Raw genomic sequence first — 17,851 nt, 5'->3', positions numbered from 1 at the left:
CCCAGGAGAACAAAAGCCAATATGTGTGTACTGGACTCCCTGGCCACCTGGTGGCTTAATTATGTAACTGAAAATAGTGGCGGATCATCCGTTAAGGTGGATGAGCGTCGCCCCACTGCTCACTTAATTGAAAATTGAAAAATAAAATGATAACGTTATTATCATTTTATTTAACCGTACTGGCTCAGTTGTTTGGGGGGGCGGGGCTGGGCTGTTTAGAGCTGGGGAAGGAGTGGTAGGCACTTTCTAAGTGTGCATTACATTTTGGCTGGCCGTCTCGGGCTGGCCAAATAGCCATGCGCACTTTGCATGTTATTCACCTAGGCTGCATTACAGCATGGGTGGAGAACATGCACATCATCCCACGCCCTGTCTGAGTGCAGAATGAGGGTGCTCAGACCAATCACAATCCTGCTGTAAGGCAGCGTTGTGATTGGTCATGAGAGTCTCTCTGCTTCCTGCTGCCCAGGAGAAGAGAAGACGGAGGAGAGGTGGCGGCCATTCCAGGTGCATCCAGGTAAGTGGGTTTATTTTTCATTCCCCCTGACCCCACCCCGCCTCCCGCCTCCTGCCTCGCCCTCCCTCACCCATTTAGTAGCAGCCACTACTGATTGAAAAGCTTATCGGGCAGAGGAATGGTGCCTCAAAGAGTTTTCAGGCGAGAGAAACAAATATGCATTTTTGGCATCCAAATAACACAGAAGGTAGGAGTAAAAAAAAAAGAAAGCACTAAAATCATTTCCACAGACTTATTGTATTTGATTCACAAAAACGATACATTGCTCGTGGAACATATTGCATTGTATTGCCACATTTATATACAACTATAATGTTGATCATTTTGATTGAACTACAAGTCAAGTAAGAAATACACTGGATACCAGTTAACATAATGGCGTGTTTGCGTTGGCAGACTATGCCAAGCCAGAAGGACGTCTCTTGAGGGAGAGGCCGACAGTGACATGTGCAGGCTGAAATGTGAACAAGACTTTGTGGTCGAGCTCCTCAACCACGTTTATGGTTAACTATGAGAACCAATTCAGGCACTATGCTTTATTACTGGTTTTGGCTTCAAGACACTGAAAATTACAGTTACTATAATCCTCCAGTGCAGTGGTTCCCAGCAAGTAATAATTGGTTGATGCCTGTCATTGACTAGTGGAGCTCATTGAAGTTGGTTTCATCCATCTCCCTACTTTGTTTCATTCATTCATTCATTCATTCACTCATTTATTCTATGTAACCCTCGTCTATCGGGCACATCTTGCTGTGCTACCAGGTCATTAAAAAAAATTGTAGAGGTGCGCTCTACACAGTATAAGAAACAGAATATAATATTCTCAGAGTCCTGCGTGGGTCGTGGGTCGTGGTTAGTGGATCATCCGACATTTGGTGATGCCAGTTGGTGAACTCTGCTGCTCAGACCACTGCATCTATTGAAGTATCACATATTTTCAGATAAAAGGGTGCACTTCCCCGTAATGCTTATTGTAAAGGAGATTTCTTTCCCTCCAATGCACTGGTGACCCAGGCTCCTTCTCCTCCACAGACTCAATGTCTCACCTGTGGTGCCAGGAGCATCACCATGAGAATCTTCACATGCCTAAAGGTCCCACCTTCTATTTCAGCGACCCACCAGGTGGGCGCCGCACTTCCTATATATCCAGCACCCTCCATTGTTGGTAGAGACCCACGAGGTAGTAGCAGTATTTCAGCCTGATGCCGTTAGCTAGTGCAAGGCAGGGCCGCCTCGGTGCTCATACATGGAACTTCAAGCCACTAGCAAGGACTTTCTTAAGAGCAACTAGTCATTTGTGCACTGTTTATTAAGGTCTAAAGGACCAGTCTGTGATGGCAAAAGAGACCAAAGCAGACACATGTGGAGGTTTCCCAATATACTGATACCTCTGTAGCTGGAATGGCTGGGTCCATTCATTTGCATTTCCTGAAAAATGTATCCCAGTACCATCCCAAAGAGTGAGAGAGACATCTCTTTAGAAAACTATATTACACATGTATGTTCCTGCCTGCAACTCGCCTTTCCATGATCTGTCCCAAACTTCTAAAAAATACCCGAGCAGACCTGAAGAAGCAGATGCCTGCACTGCCCGCACACACGCCTGTCCATTGCACGTCTTGCACTTACAAACCAGCCGATAATGCTCTCTGTAGTGCAAGGAATAACATATCACTGTTATTTCGGGCACTGCAAATCGGAAAATAGTTCCTAGGTTACCTGTATGTTGCTTTACAGCAGAAATGTTTATCTAGGCATTACCTATCATCCTAAGATCTGCAGCTTCCCATCACTCAAACGTGCATCTGGGTGTCTTGACCTACAGTTAGCAGGCTTATGTCACAAAGGATGCATGTGCAAATATGTAGAAATTACTGCATGAAAATAAATATGGAGATATACAATAAGAAATGCATTGCCTCAGTAGCCTTGATCGCTACAGTTCCAGTTGCTGTTGGCTAGAGTCAGCCATGGTGACAAGTCCAAGAGCACACAGAGTGTCTTTCTCATAGCTGGGAGTCAATCTGTGGGCAAGCCTGCTGACTCTCCTTTCCAGTTACTAACAACTGAACCGCACCTATCTCTTGAAATGTAAAAACAAATGGAAGCGCCCAATGTCTCTGCTTCTTCAGGGTTGTGTTCAGGTTTTTGGCTCCCAGGATTCTCGCGGTCGAGCCTCCCATTCCTTCTTTGCATCGGGATGACGAGCACTGACGGCCTCATCTTGACCGTATCTGACACAAAAGCCCCCAAGCATGAAAGAGTTCAAGTCTATTTGTCTGATGTGCAATTTGCGAGCATCATGTCCAAAACACCCCTTATAAGTTTTTGATGGTGAGTCTGATATCCGGAGGGTGCTGCATGGTAGCAGTTTTGGCAAAGTGCGGGTTCATGAAGTCTTGTACCACAATGAGGTCCTCTTCATCCTCCTCCAGGCTGAAAAATGCCTTTAATTTGTTGGGCATGAAGTGGTCCATCACAATGATGATGATTCCAACCAGAAAGCACAGAAGACCTGAAAGGAGACCACAGAAAGCAGAGTTAGGCACAAAGGATCAAGCAGTTGTACTACAGAGCCCCCACTGCTAGCATTAGAAATCGTGTGCTCTTCTCTTGTGTTTGTGCAGGGGGGGGTCAGGTATCCCCTCCAAGCAAAGGCAGGTGAACGTGCTACCTTCGAGGATACCACTGGATACACCAACCTCTTAGGCTAACCTGCTCTTCACAGACCCCGGAATCGCATGGCCACCATAACTCTGTGTCCTTAACCTTTTCTACGGGTCTCCTGAGCAGACATTTCTCAACGTTATCCTTTCTCTCAATGTTTCTACGCCAAATGTGCCAGGGTAACTGCAAGCAGCAAGATCTCGGTGTTTCCTCAGAAGTGCACATAATTTGTGGTGCATACTTATGGGAAAGGTACCTCTGTTCCGGAAACAAAATTTGAGGGCAAAACAGGCGTAGCTGAGGAAAGGTATTAGGGTTTTGATGTGAGAGCGCCAACCCTAGTGTGCTAATTTTATATTTTTTAAAGCAAGAACTGATTTTAATGAGGGCAATTGTGCTTTGGCGTCACTGGATGTTAACATGGAGCCGCCCACCAAACCCACACCGCAAGAAACAAGAAGAAAAGTCCTGCCACTATGAGGTCACTGTTTATCTTAATGAGGTGAAGTCAAGGCCCGGGGAAGAGGCACAGAAATCACTGGCCAACCAGCATGTGAAGGGCGTGCATGAGAAAGGTCTGTTAATGTTTACAACATGAAAAGCTGGTGTCCCAGGCACGTGCATAGGGTGAAAACGAGCTGCAGTGCGCAGCGCGCCATCCAGGAGGGTTTAAGCATGGGTGTAAGGGGGTTTAACTGTGTGTAGCTCCTGGCAGGGTCTTGCTCTTGATGCCTCGACCCCCCTCTCTGAATGCCATAACTTATATTTACAATATACGAGCATTTTTCTATGCTGGCCGAGAAGGGTAAACAATACAGGAAACAGCAAATTACAAGTCACTGGTTTTAAGGTGAAGTTCAGGAGCCCGCCAAATAGTTATGAAGGATGTTAGCAAAGCTATCAAAGACAGTGATCACAATGTGATGCTTTTATGGTTAAGTGCTTCTGAATGGAGAAAATAAACAGTAATTTATCACTATATCAGAGAAGGAGCAACAGTAAGGGACCGGGAGATTACTGGACGGAGGACCTTCTGAAAGGGCACCAGGGTGGCACTGGAAGGCGGGTAATGCACCATGGATAGCATTAATTAGGAGATATTAATTTCTTACAGACGACGAAGAGAGAGACAGTAGGAGGGCACAAACTAAGTGTGAATGAGAGTAAGAGCATAGAGGGCAATAGAGGATGGTAAGCACTGGTGATTGAGCTAGAGTGTGAAGCCAGACGTAAACAAGCATAAAAAGCCAAAAACATTATTTAGAAAGGAGCATTCTGGCAGCAAATTGAGGCTTCTAGGCTCTTCAAAAAGAGAACATTTAATTTAAGAACGTATATGATGGAGAGAGGTGGCAGAGCACTGGTGGGGCCACGCTGCAAGTAAATACTGCCAACAGTCAGCAGCAAAGCGAGATGGGAAGGGGCAGTGGAGCAATAAGGCAGATGAGTGTGGGGGGGGAAAGCCACAAGAAAAGCAGAGCTGGATGGGGAGGGACAGGAGAAGCAGCCAGGAGAGCACTAGGGCGTGATGTGTGGGGAAATAAGGGCGAGAGCAAGAAAACACATGCACTCCCATAGAGTGCTGAAAGAAAAATAAGAAAGTAGTTCCCTTATGTGGAGCCATGGAAGGATACAAGTCAATTAATCGAAATGGCACTAAGGAACTAATGCCCCACAGGAGAGACTAACACAAGAAGATGGAAAAAAGCCATTGAATAAGAACTAAATAACTGAGTCTGACAAGTAAGCCATCTTATCGTAATGAATAAACTGAAGAAAAAAACAGCCCAGTTTTAATATAGGTATTGTACACAACAAGTCTTCGATAATAAATAGCTGAAAGCTGTGTATGGGCGAGACCCAAAACAGCTCTAAAAAAATGGGTTGGGGAGGAAGAGAGAGTTGTTTGTGTGCCTTGTACACGACCTTTGGGGTAGATGATGGTCTACTCACCTGTTGCTAGAGTGATCCAGAATGAGGCTCCGAAGTCTGGGTGCAGGACGGCGTGCCCAAAGTGAATGGGGCAGATGCCAACATTCCTCACTGTGGCGAAGGACAGCAGCGAGAAGATCATGAAGGCGGCTGTCACCAGGAGCATGTACGCCCCATAGACAAAGGCCGGCATGACGAAGAGGACGTTGGAGATGAGCCAGGCACAGAAGGCCACCCTATAAACATCAGAAAACACAGCACACAGGTTAGACTCCATGATGGGCTTGAAAGATACTCACTAATCGGTTCAACTTAGTTTATGTTGGACAATTTCAAGTTTGTCCCCGTCAGCGGATATTAAAAGACCAGCCTACGGGTATCTGGCGTGTTGGAATTAGTCTACACCAAACGCCGGCTTCTTTTTAATTCGTTTATTCTTCAGTGGCACAAAACAAGTGTGCGTAAAATCCTTTACTAAGTACAAGAAATCCCCCAGCACACGTAATGTGCTTGGGGATTTCTTGTACTTTGTTTTGTTGGTTTAGACCATATGTAGGAAATATGGTGGTGCTCCCTACCTCATTAGCACTGCACTTTTTTGTAACAATTCTAATATATATCTTGTGAATTTTCCTTGGGACGCCACTTCTCTACGGATCTACCACCCACCACTCTAAAGTAAAATCCTTTACTGCCAACTACCCCGTTCTAGTCATATTGGAGAGAAACTGAAGCAGCATAAGTAATCTTCCCATGCGTGGACACAAAATATTCTGTGACGTTAGATGGGATGGGCTGGAAAATCTGGAAATTGAGCAACAGTCCAATCTTCTCTCAGAGTAACAGAATCCGACTAAGATAATGTGCAAACCTGTTCTGCAACCATGCCATGTGAATCTGTGATGATGCCTTCGAGGGCACATTGGTAGATCAATTTCCAGCCCCATTTAATCTAGAGTCTCTCTGCTGCAAAATAAAAACAGATTCAAGTTTTTGCCCACCTCGGTGACGGTCTGAATGTTATGGGCACCTATTTGCTTAGGGCCCGAGCTGTGATCACACACTCATTGCACATAGATCAACAAATGGCCCCTGAGTGGTAACTGCCAATTTAGGGCGTTTTTAAGATGCAAATCTCGATGAGACACTGCCTCGAACCACTGAGCCACCCAGATTTGCGAAGTGTGGTTAACAAGAGCCTTGTGACTGCTGCATGAAGCTCTTTTCATAAGGTCAATCCACACCCCTGAATGACTACATGGCATTATGGAAATCCCTCCCAGGTGCCGGCGATGGTCCCTGTCCTGTCGTTAAGTCCCAGGTGTGGGAAAGGTAATTGCACAGGCATGTTTTACTAATTACTCGGCCTCTGTCAGAGGTCACCACACACCAGCATCGTGGTGAGCTCAGTATCTCGCTGTATGTGCTGGCACGCTGCCCAGACCCAAGAGGGTGCGGTTTGGAGGAGGAAGGTAGCAATTACAGTTTCCGCTGTGAAGCAACTGGTGCAAACCATTGCTCTGCATTCAACTCTAGCATACACATGCCAGCAGTGAGAGTGATATATTAGGACTTCCCTGTCGAGATGGGAGAACACTCCAGCAGGATTTTGTTCCATTCCTTGCTTTATAACTTCTATTGTAAGGCAGCAAATTCTGAACCAAGCATTTCCATGAGCCAGAGTAGGGCTGCAGTCAAACCTCAGTGGGCTCAAACAGTATTGCCTGCAACATCAAGTCTTGCAGATTAGTTGGAAAGACCTAGTTATCCATGGAACAAGTAACCTCTAGTCTACCCTAAGTGTGTGTATAACACAGCAGTGGTTTCACAAGGCCTTTCGCAGGGAATCGCGGAATGCCGAACATCAACTACTACCAACATGAAATGCCTTGTAAGTATTTGTGTATCATATTCCTCGAGTACTGGTGGGGCTCTCAATGGGCCATCACATGTGCAATAACATTTGGTTGAAATGTTTACAACATCTTTCATAAGCGTTGGTGGGCGACAATATCACCAACCACCACAGTTCGCAACATCTGGCTTCCATTTTTCTTATATTAACTTCCATGTGGGATGAGAGAACCACCAACCCCCACCACAGTGCTCAATGGCTGACATGCATTTTTATATCAGTATACACTACAGCGGGATGGACAGTCAAGACCCCCACCAACTATGCTATCTTCGTGATAGGCAGACGAATTGATCCCTCTCACAATAGTATGCTACAGCCACCAGATATTTACTGGGAGAGGGAGACTAGCAGGCTAATTGGTGATTAATGCCATAGTGTATACCACCTGGCAGATATTTCCGATTAGGCTTTTTGGAGACTGTCTTAACAATTAATGGCCAACTGGGACGGGAAACCAAGAGAGGGGATGAGAGCTGCTTTCGAGAAAGCTCGCCCATCTCTTGTCCACCATTCTGCCACAAACATTGGCTCAGATCTGTCCAACCCATTTCCAGGCACATGGTGTCAGATTTCTTCTTTCAATTTGACTAGTATCGACTCAATTAGGACTTTTAAACTATTCTAATATTCTGTTCCTTATTCTAACAGAAAAGCAAAAATTGGATACATTTTGGAATTCTAAATATCATTCTGCAGCGGGCTTAAGCAATGTCGAAGGGACTGATTTAAACGAATAGTGACAGATCTCATCCGCCTAAATATAAATCCAATTATATCCTGTGGGATTTATATTTCGGCGGACGGAATATCCGTCACTGTTGCGTCGGAGTATCCCGTCCGCCAAGATCCAAATCAGGCCCTAAATCTTTGTATTCAATAGGAGACCTCATTGAACTTCACAGCAACATTTTAGGGCATAGATAGCAAAACATTTCCACAATGGTTACACAGATGCCCAATGACAACCAAACGCCACCTTCGAGGGCAGTAGCACTTACCACATGGTAGCTGATGCATAGTGTCCCGAAAGTCTGTACTGCATATACAAGCCACAAGGGCTGGTGGAGGTGAACTTTTCAGCGATGTACATGATGGGGTTTGGTAGCCCCTTGCGGAGACCTTCGAAGTAGTACTCGTCATAGTCATCTTGAAAGCTCCAGTCGAAGTGCTCGTTGTAATCAATAGTCTCGTTAATCTGGTTCACAGGGTTTCCTGGTAATAAAAGAAGAAGGACAAATAAAATGAATAGGTTAGTAACGCTTATTCAATATTCAAGTGCTCTTTTAGTTGTGCAGATTTATTTGTAGAAGTCTCACAAGTAACTATTAATTTTTTTTTTAACGAAAGAGGAAGGTGCACCAGTAAAAAGTCCAAAACAATATGGAGAGTCCTTATTACGTTTCTTTAATCTTTGTATATTTTCTTAAAAACAGACATCAGCCAACGCGTTTCGTTCTATAAGACAAGAACTTCTTCAGGGCTGAAACAAGTAACAAACAAATATACAGACATAACTACATTGATATAAAAATATATAGTCATACACTATATTGTAAACGACAAAGAAGCACATAGGACCATACAGAACGACATTGATATATACACAAATATTCATACAATACATATATATATATATACAAATATACATCAAACATTTGTACTATAAAAACATACAAATACATTCAAATGTCATGAATAGTATAAAATCCAATAGCAACCATTAATTCAAAGAATAAAGTGCATTGTGAATATTCCCAAGCCATTTTAAACACGCATATATTCATATTTTTCTAGAATATATTTAGTGACAAGAAGCAACCATAAACTTAATTGGTGTGCAACCTATTGAAAATACCCCAACAGTAAAGTTAAAAATGGGGGAAGATGTATATAATTAAAGCGATCTCACCTCTACTTTAGCGAAGTTGGATTCCCGCAAATATCAATCTGGTTCCACATGATCAATAGATCGGTATTGTAATACAATTCAGTAAAGAATTCAAGGATGTATATAAAATTGAGTCATAAGGATGTCTTTCAAAGGTCTAAAAGTTTGGTAACCGAGAAGGAAAGAGAAAAAAGTTCTTCAACAGAAAGACCGTGAAAATGAAAAAATAAACACGAACAATAAATTTTGCTCGTAGGTATGCAACATGAATGGTTGTCAATAATCAACAAAAATTAATAAGCAAATAACCTTGCATATGTTTTATCAATGAAATATTATCGGCGATTCAATTTATATACAGCATGCCAATGTGTATTTAAAACGAGATATTCAGTTGATAAAACCATATTATGGTCATACTGAAGAATAGTCTCAAATAATAGCTCACCTAAATAATGTTGGAAATTCAATTGGAAAATATAATTGAGACCATCGTTAAAGGATGCGAGTATGTCCTTTGAGTCATGGCGCCAAGTGGCATGAATCTGAATGTTATTTGAACATTCCAGAGCGCTAGGATGTAAAAAAAGCGAGAGAAAAGCGATGAACGAAGGAAAAGTACACAAAAGTGAAAAGCAGCAATAAGTGAAAAAACAGAAAGATAATACTCAAATCGAAATAAATTACTCTAAGTATGAGAGATTAGCATGACCACAGTGCTAGTAGTCACAAATAGAATTAATTCTTCTTAAGATTGATAAATATTCAAACAACATTTGAGCGCTTGGTCACAAGGTACAATTATGATTTAAGAATACTTAAAGTTGTCAAACCTATGTAATGCTATTCTTTTGGCATAGCATAAAAACCCATAAGGCATGTAACATGTATATCTCCAAAACATGTTTAGACACGGTATCACTGACCCCAATATAAGGCAAAAAATACTGTTCACTATCGATCCCTACTATATGTCTGACCGGAAAGTTAGGTAGCGAATAACTGCAACAGAATTTCCAGTTACCAGGATTCAAAAAACGGGTGATGTAGGTGAAATGAAAGCTTACCATGTCCTAATACGAAAAGCAGCGAAAGGGATAACGCGATCAAACAGCACACCTGTGTATTCACAGGTTACCGCGGAAATGCTATTTGAAACTATTGCCGGAAATGAGGTGACGCCTCCCAAAGCGTAAGTTGAAGGGCCTGTAAATAAAGACGCCATATTGGAGTGGCGTAAAGCGAGCATCGAAATATATAAACCCCTAAGAACGGTTTTGAAAATATAAAATGTGCCGTATTTAAGTGATGTGTAAATCAGGCATTGTTGTGTATGCAGTATTTACGGGCCAGACAAAAGTAATATATTTGGGACTGGAAAAGAAATGTTGTATATATCTTAATTGATTGGAGGTAATATATCTACACCTATATTGTCGAAATAGATGTCTTTATAGAGAAGAATATATTTGTTATTTGTACCACATCCCAGGTATATAATGGGAGTGAGAAAATAGACAATAGCACTATGGACATACACACACGAAAAAGGAAAGGAAAAATGAAATCAAAAAAATATATATGTAAGGGATGCATCAGACAGATATGAACTGATCCCAGATCATATCCAAATGATTAGATACACATATTGGTAATGACCGTGTATCGTCACGAACATAGAACAGAGGCTCAGCTTAAATAAAAGAAAATATAGTTCAACCATCATAAAAAATAATGCATCTCGGTATCGGAATTGTGTCCCAAGGTGGCAGCTCGTAGACGACAAATCCATTTAGATTCACATTGTCTCAGTATCAACTCTCTATTTTGTCCTCTTTTGCCTCCAGGAATATGTTCTATTCCATGGAACCAAAAAGAAGAAGGGCAGTCTGTATGTTTCATCCTGTAATGTTCAGTGATGGGGTATCTGGTATCATTATTTAATAGTGCTCTCCTATGTTCTTGTATACGTGTTTTTAAAGGGCGGATGGTACTACCCACGTAAATGATGTCACAGTCACATCCCAGGATATATACAACATGGGTAGTATTGCAATTGATAAATTCGTTGATGTTAAACGTTCGTACACAGAATAATTTTCTCTCAAATGTCAGTGAAACTAAAAAAAGATTTCAAACCAGAGGTTACAGTAATAAGATTCTTGATAATGCTGAAAGAAGAATTTTGTCCTCAACCAGGGATGCGACACTACTGGACAAAAGCAAAATTGGTGACAAATCTAACAACATGGCAAGATTTATTACTCAATACACTACACATAGTGATGGTATATTTAGAGCTTTAAGAAAGAATTGGCATCTTTTGACTTCCATTGATGGACTCAAAGATAGTATTTCCATAATGCCTAGTGTTACATACAAAAAAGGCGTTTCCTTGAGAAACGAATTGTGTCCCAGTTATATTACCTCCCCACAAACAAGTGGTACTTGGCTTCCAAATAAACCTAAAGGATTCTTTGTTTGCGGTAGCTGTAATGTATGCCCCATGGGTAAAAACAAAACCAAAAGCTTCTCGTACAACTGTGTACGAACGTTTAACATCAACGAATTTATCAATTGCAATACTACCCATGTTGTATATATCCTGGGATGTGACTGTGACATCATTTACGTGGGTAGTACCATCCGCCCTTTAAAAACACGTATACAAGAACATAGGAGAGCACTATTAAATAATGATACCAGATACCCCATCACTGAACATTACAGGATGAAACATACAGACTGCCCTTCTTCTTTTTGGTTCCATGGAATAGAACATATTCCTGGAGGCAAAAGAGGACAAAATAGAGAGTTGATACTGAGACAATGTGAATCTAAATGGATTTGTCGTCTACGAGCTGCCACCTTGGGACACAATTCCGATACCGAGATGCATTATTTTTTATGATGGTTGAACTATATTTTCTTTTATTTAAGCTGAGCCTCTGTTCTATGTTCGTGACGATACACGGTCATTACCAATATGTGTATCTAATCATTTGGATATGATCTGGGATCAGTTCATATCTGTCTGATGCATCCCTTACATATATATTTTTTTGATTTCATTTTTCCTTTCCTTTTTCGTGTGTGTATGTCCATAGTGCTATTGTCTATTTTCTCACTCCCATTATATACCTGGGATGTGGTACAAATAACAAATATATTCTTCTCTATAAAGACATCTATTTCGACAATATAGGTGTAGATATATTACCTCCAATCAATTAAGATATATACAACATTTCTTTTCCAGTCCCAAATATATTACTTTTGTCTGGCCCGTAAATACTGCATACACAACAATGCCTGATTTACACATCACTTAAATACGGCACATTTCGCTCGACTTTACGTTATATGCGCCTGTATTTTTCAGATGTCCGGTCTACTAGTACTATTCCGGCGATGAGATTCGAATTCACAATTGTGATTAAGTGTGATTACTACATCACTTAAATATGGCGCTTCTCGTCCGATTTTACAATATATGTGGCCGTGTTTTCAGATATCCGTTCTACCAGCACAATCCGGCCCATGCGTTCCGCATCCGCAATTATGATCAAGTGGGATTATTCCACTGAGGTCTGGATATATTTTGGACGCGATATATTAATAATTATGTTTTTCTATTCACGCTACATATGATTGTTTTTATTTCTTCTTTTTTGGTTACATATTGGCAGATGGTAAATGCCTTAGTTATTATTTTGGGTATTTTTGGGTCATTTACTTCCTTCTTTATATTTTCAAAACCGTTCTTAGGGGTTTATATATTTCGATGCTCGCTTTACGCCACTCCAATATGGCGTCTTTATTTACAGGCCCTTCAACTTACGCTTTGGGAGGCGTCACCTCATTTCCGGCAATAGTTTCAAATAGCATTTCCGCGGTAACCTGTGAATACACAGGTGTGCTGTTTGATCGCGTTATCCCTTTCGCTGCTTTTCGTATTAGGACAAGGTAAGCTTTCATTTCACCTACATCACCCGTTTTTTGAATCCTGGTAACTGGAAATTCTGTTGCAGTTATTCGCTACCTAACTTTCCGGTCAGACATATAGTAGGGATCGATAGTGAACAGTATTTTTTGCCTTATATTGGGGTCAGTGATACCGTGTCTAAACATGTTTTGGAGATATACATGTTACATGCCTTATGGGTTTTTATGCTATGCCAAAAGAATAGCATTACATAGGTTTGACAACTTTAAGTATTCTTAAATCATAATTGTACCTTGTGACCAAGCGCTCAAATGTTGTTTGAATATTTATCAATCTTAAGAAGAATTAATTCTATTTGTGACTACTAGCACTGTGGTCATGCTAATCTCTCATACTTAGAGTAATTTATTTCGATTTGAGTATTATCTTTCTGTTTTTTCACTTATTGCTGCTTTTCACTTTTGTGTACTTTTCCTTCGTTCATCGCTTTTCTCTCGCTTTTTTTACATCCTAGCGCTCTGGAATGTTCAAATAACATTCAGATTCATGCCACTTGGCGCCATGACTCAAAGGACATACTCGCATCCTTTAACGATGGTCTCAATTATATTTTCCAATTGAATTTCCAACATTATTTAGGTGAGCTATTATTTGAGACTATTCTTCAGTATGACCATAATATGGTTTTATCAACTGAATATCTCGTTTTAAATACACATTGGCATGCTGTATATAAATTGAATCGCCGATAATATTTCATTGATAAAACATATGCAAGGTTATTTGCTTATTAATTTTTGTTGATTATTGACAACCATTCATGTTGCATACCTACGAGCAAAATTTATTGTTCGTGTTTATTTTTTCATTTTCACGGTCTTTCTGTTGAAGAACTTTTTTCTCTTTCCTTCTCGGTTACCAAACTTTTAGACCTTTGAAAGACATCCTTATGACTCAATTTTATATACATCCTTGAATTCTTTACTGAATTGTATTACAATACCGATCTATTGATCGTGTGGAACCAGATTGATATTTGCGGGAATCCAACTTCGCTAAAGTAGAGGTGAGATCGCTTTAATTATATACATCTTCCCCCATTTTTAACTTTACTGTTGGGGTATTTTCAATAGGTTGCACACCAATTAAGTTTATGGTTGCTTCTTGTCACTAAATATATTCTAGAAAAATATGAATATATGCGTGTTTAAAATGGCTTGGGAATATTCACAATGCACTTTATTCTTTGAATTAATGGTTGCTATTGGATTTTATACTATTCATGACATTTGAATGTATTTGTATGTTTTTATAGTACAAATGTTTGATGTATATTTGTATATATATATATATGTATTGTATGAATATTTGTGTATATATCAATGTCGTTCTGTATGGTCCTATGTGCTTCTTTGTCGTTTACAATATAGTGTATGACTATATATTTTTATATCAATGTAGTTATGTCTGTATATTTGTTTGTTACTTGTTTCAGCCCTGAAGAAGTTCTTGTCTTATAGAACGAAACGCGTTGGCTGATGTCTGTTTTTAAGAAAATATACAAGGATTAAAGAAACGTAATAAGGACTCTCCATATTGTTTTGGACTTTTTACTGGTGCACCTTCCTCTTTCGTTAAAAAAGTCTTTATATCTGTAAATCAGTAAAGTCCTTCTGCGGCGGACTTTTGGAAGAATTGTGCACAGGACTTATATTTTTGTATACAGTAAGACTGAGGTGCAGAACCGGTGGTCAGCCGTGGTGGTGCTTTGTGTTAAGTAACTATTAATGTATTTAAGTGTTTTGTTAAGTGCTTGCAGGTGTCGGAAACCGCAAGCCAGTGCTCGACACTCTCTGGTAAAGAGAAACAAAGACATCATTCTGTGAAACTATTATTTTATTATAGTTGCTCAAATGTGAATTCCATCAAAAAACCTCGAGAATAGTCTTTTAGTCAGGATTTACTGAGAAGGATAAGAAATCTGCACAGCGACAGAGTATCCAAGTGGGGCTTTGATCTAGGATACACACAGTTCTAGGAATGAGCCTCCTTAGAAAGCCATGACACGCCAGGATAGTGCCCCATTCTATGGAATATGCCTCATTTGCGATTCCAAGCACACAACTTCCTAGCTACCTTTATTTCTACATTTCTTTTTATTTACATGATAAAGAAAGCAATCATTGATTGCAAAAAAAGCTCAGACAAGAGGAGAGTTTCATTTGCACATCGAACATCGATTATAATAGTCTCTTTTTTAAATAAATTACTTTGAAGCTCAACCTACGGGTGTCAGTGGGATGGGAGAGAATTTGTTTTCAGATCATAACTCCCCACTTAACACCAGGAACAGTCGACAGAAATGTCATGTACTTTGCTTTTGAGAGCCAAGACAATCCCAGAAGCTAAGTCCTTGCACCCAGTGAGATCAGAAACCGCTTTTAGGGCTGGATGTTGTGAGGACGCAGCTCACCAAGCTCTGGAATTGGTCGTCTGCCCCACTCTGACTCTGTATGTCCAGTCCAGCTCTGATTAGGGTGACCCACGACACATAATACGATCACTGACTTGGCTTCAATGGTTGAGGCTTTAGTCTTCATTTCATAATTGCTTCCTGGATTGCATCCCAAAGTCTGTGTGGCCGCCTATGATGACTGGGCAGCTTGTGGCATCACATTCCGCAAAACCGGGACTAGAATAAACTGATTTCGCCTCAGTGCCAGACCCAACCATGCACATTCTTCATGAAGTGTCAAAGAACCGTTGCCAGTTCCCGTATTATTTTGACAGTAAAGTATCAACATGTTTTCTTTCTCTCTAATATTGCCCATAACGTTTTCTGTTGTAACCCATCCCCGGCTTTCCATGTACAGCCTCATTAGCTCTGTAGTCGCTCTGGAACTTGACCCATGCCTTGTCTCGCAGTGCGCAGTCTCTTTTATGCCCAGTCACCCAGTGTCTGACTTTATTTTCTTTCCACTTACTAACTCTTCTGCTGCAGTGTATAATGGGAGGTACCCCATTGCCCGCTGTTCTACTTCATTGTCTTTCGACCAATGCTGAGTCAACTGATGTTAGGCATCACTGTCTAATAAATAGTGCTCAGAGAGTCCCAATCACCAACCAGCAGACTTTTTCTAATGATTGGTATCCTGTCACCCTCCGTTGTGCTGAATGGTCTGTTAGACGGAAACACTTTATATTGCCTCAGTATTGCTCATCAGTGACAGCTTACGGACCATTATCATGCTTCATTGTTTAATGAATGGTCGCCAGTTACTCATGGGTGTCTGACACCATCTCATCAGTAATGGCCTGCCACCCACCATCATGTGGGATGGTCTCATCCAAGGTTGACAGAGATTGTCCGATCAGTGGTGGCATAGTCTATAGGTGTATAGGCCTTGCTGTCCACCAATTACTGTAGAACAATTGCTCAACCAGGCAACTCTGTCACTTATTGTTGCATAAGTCTCATCATACATTGTTATTCAAGCATTGACTTTCATGGATGCCTGATCAACTATTAATATACAGGCAGTATCCCATCAGTACACTCTGTCAGCCATTGTTGTATGTGCACTGCCGCTCATCAAGCATTGCCTTATCACGGACGACAAATCACACTTTGTTGTACATGCCTTATCACCCATTATTATTCAATCACTGTCATATCACTGATGAACAATCATACATCGTTGTACTGGTATTGTCCCATTACTGCATCGTGTCACCCATTTTGTACATACCTTATTGCGCATTGCTGTTCAAGCATGGACTATTTATTGATGTTGATTTGCACGGTGTTGTACTGGTGTTGTCCCATTAGCGCATTGTGTCTCCCATTGTTGTACATGTTCCATCACCCATTGCAGTTCAAGCATTGCCTCTTCACTGATGCAGAATTACCCATTGCTGTACTGGTGTTGTCTCATCAGTGTCCTGTGTCACCCATGTTGTACATGTACCGCCACCCATTAATACTCAAACATTGCCTCGATAATAATGCCTAAACAGCCACTGTTGTACTAGCATTGTCCTATCAGTGCATGCCTTAGCCATTGCTGCTCATCCACTACCACCTATCACTCTTCAAGCATTGCCTCCTCACAAAACCTATTGTTCATGCCCCATTATCATTCAAACATGGTCTCTTCACTGATGCTCAACCACCCGTTCTTGTACTGGCCTTGTCCCATCAGTGAACTATGTCACAGATTGTTGTACAATTATGGTCTGGTAGTCTTCATGCTGACACCCTTTGTCTAGAGGCGTATAGTCAATGACATAGTATGATTGGATTTTCTCGTCAATTACTCACAAGCATCCCCAGGCACAACTTCTCACCTGTAAGTGTGATGTTTACACCCGACAGTCCAACTTGGAGCCCTACTTCTGCATTCACCATGGCATTGCTGAAGGATTTGTAGGTGGTATTGGCAGTGACGGAGCCCGTCTCCCAGTCGCTGGTGAAGTTAACAGCTATGAAGGAAAGTGAAATAAGGAACATTTTAGAAACAGTATGAGGCGACAATAGGTTCTGCTGCCTATTTCAGCCTTACTTATTGACTGAACATAGCTTGTGCCAGTTCTCAGCTCTGAATACAAGGCCTGTTTAGGACATCATGTGCTGAGAAGAGATACTAATTAGAGGCACTTTATAGTTTGCTATGATACTACTTTGACTTGGCCGGTGGAGAATTTAGAATGCAAGCTCTCGTGAAAGTTGCAAAAGCGTCACTCTACATCAGCAGTCCTCAGGCACTGAGGCAGGTGAGCTGTGGAGTCATTCTGGAATGCTTGAGTTCATATCCTGAACCAAACACTGGCACTGCCTAAATCTTTCGGCTAGTCACTTTAGCTCTATGTAACAAATCGAATGAACGGTTCTCTTAGGGGTGAGTAGGTTGGCTATTTCTACAATGATGAAACACAATCCAATGGCTTAATCAAAGCTGTGGTCTCTTGGTGTTGGTCATCTAG

At 41.1% G+C, this 17,851-nt stretch overlaps 1 protein-coding gene across 3 annotated transcripts in view; it reads right to left on the bottom strand.

The window, feature by feature from the left end:
• Positions 1–735: 735 nt before the first annotated feature.
• The window catches only part of LOC146860184 (dual oxidase maturation factor 1-like), a 35,365-nt gene continuing 18,249 nt past the window's right edge, over positions 736–17,851 (bottom strand). For all 3 annotated transcript variants that reach the window (XM_085644019.1, XM_085644020.1, XM_085644021.1), the window contains exons 4-7: positions 17,216–17,350; positions 8,033–8,246; positions 5,138–5,352; positions 736–3,032 (exon numbers count right to left, since the gene is read on the bottom strand). In XM_085644019.1, the coding sequence (XP_085500145.1) occupies positions 2,836–3,032; positions 5,138–5,352; positions 8,033–8,246; positions 17,216–17,350 (761 nt within the window). In that variant the 3' untranslated portion in view covers positions 736–2,835. The remainder of the gene's footprint in view (positions 3,033–5,137; positions 5,353–8,032; positions 8,247–17,215; positions 17,351–17,851) is intronic.

The sequence above is a fragment of the Triturus cristatus genome, chromosome 3_1 (genome assembly GCF_964204655.1).
Source record: "Triturus cristatus chromosome 3_1, aTriCri1.1, whole genome shotgun sequence".
NCBI lineage: Eukaryota > Metazoa > Chordata > Amphibia > Caudata > Salamandridae > Triturus > Triturus cristatus.
This window is presented reverse-complemented; position numbering and strand designations above follow the sequence as displayed.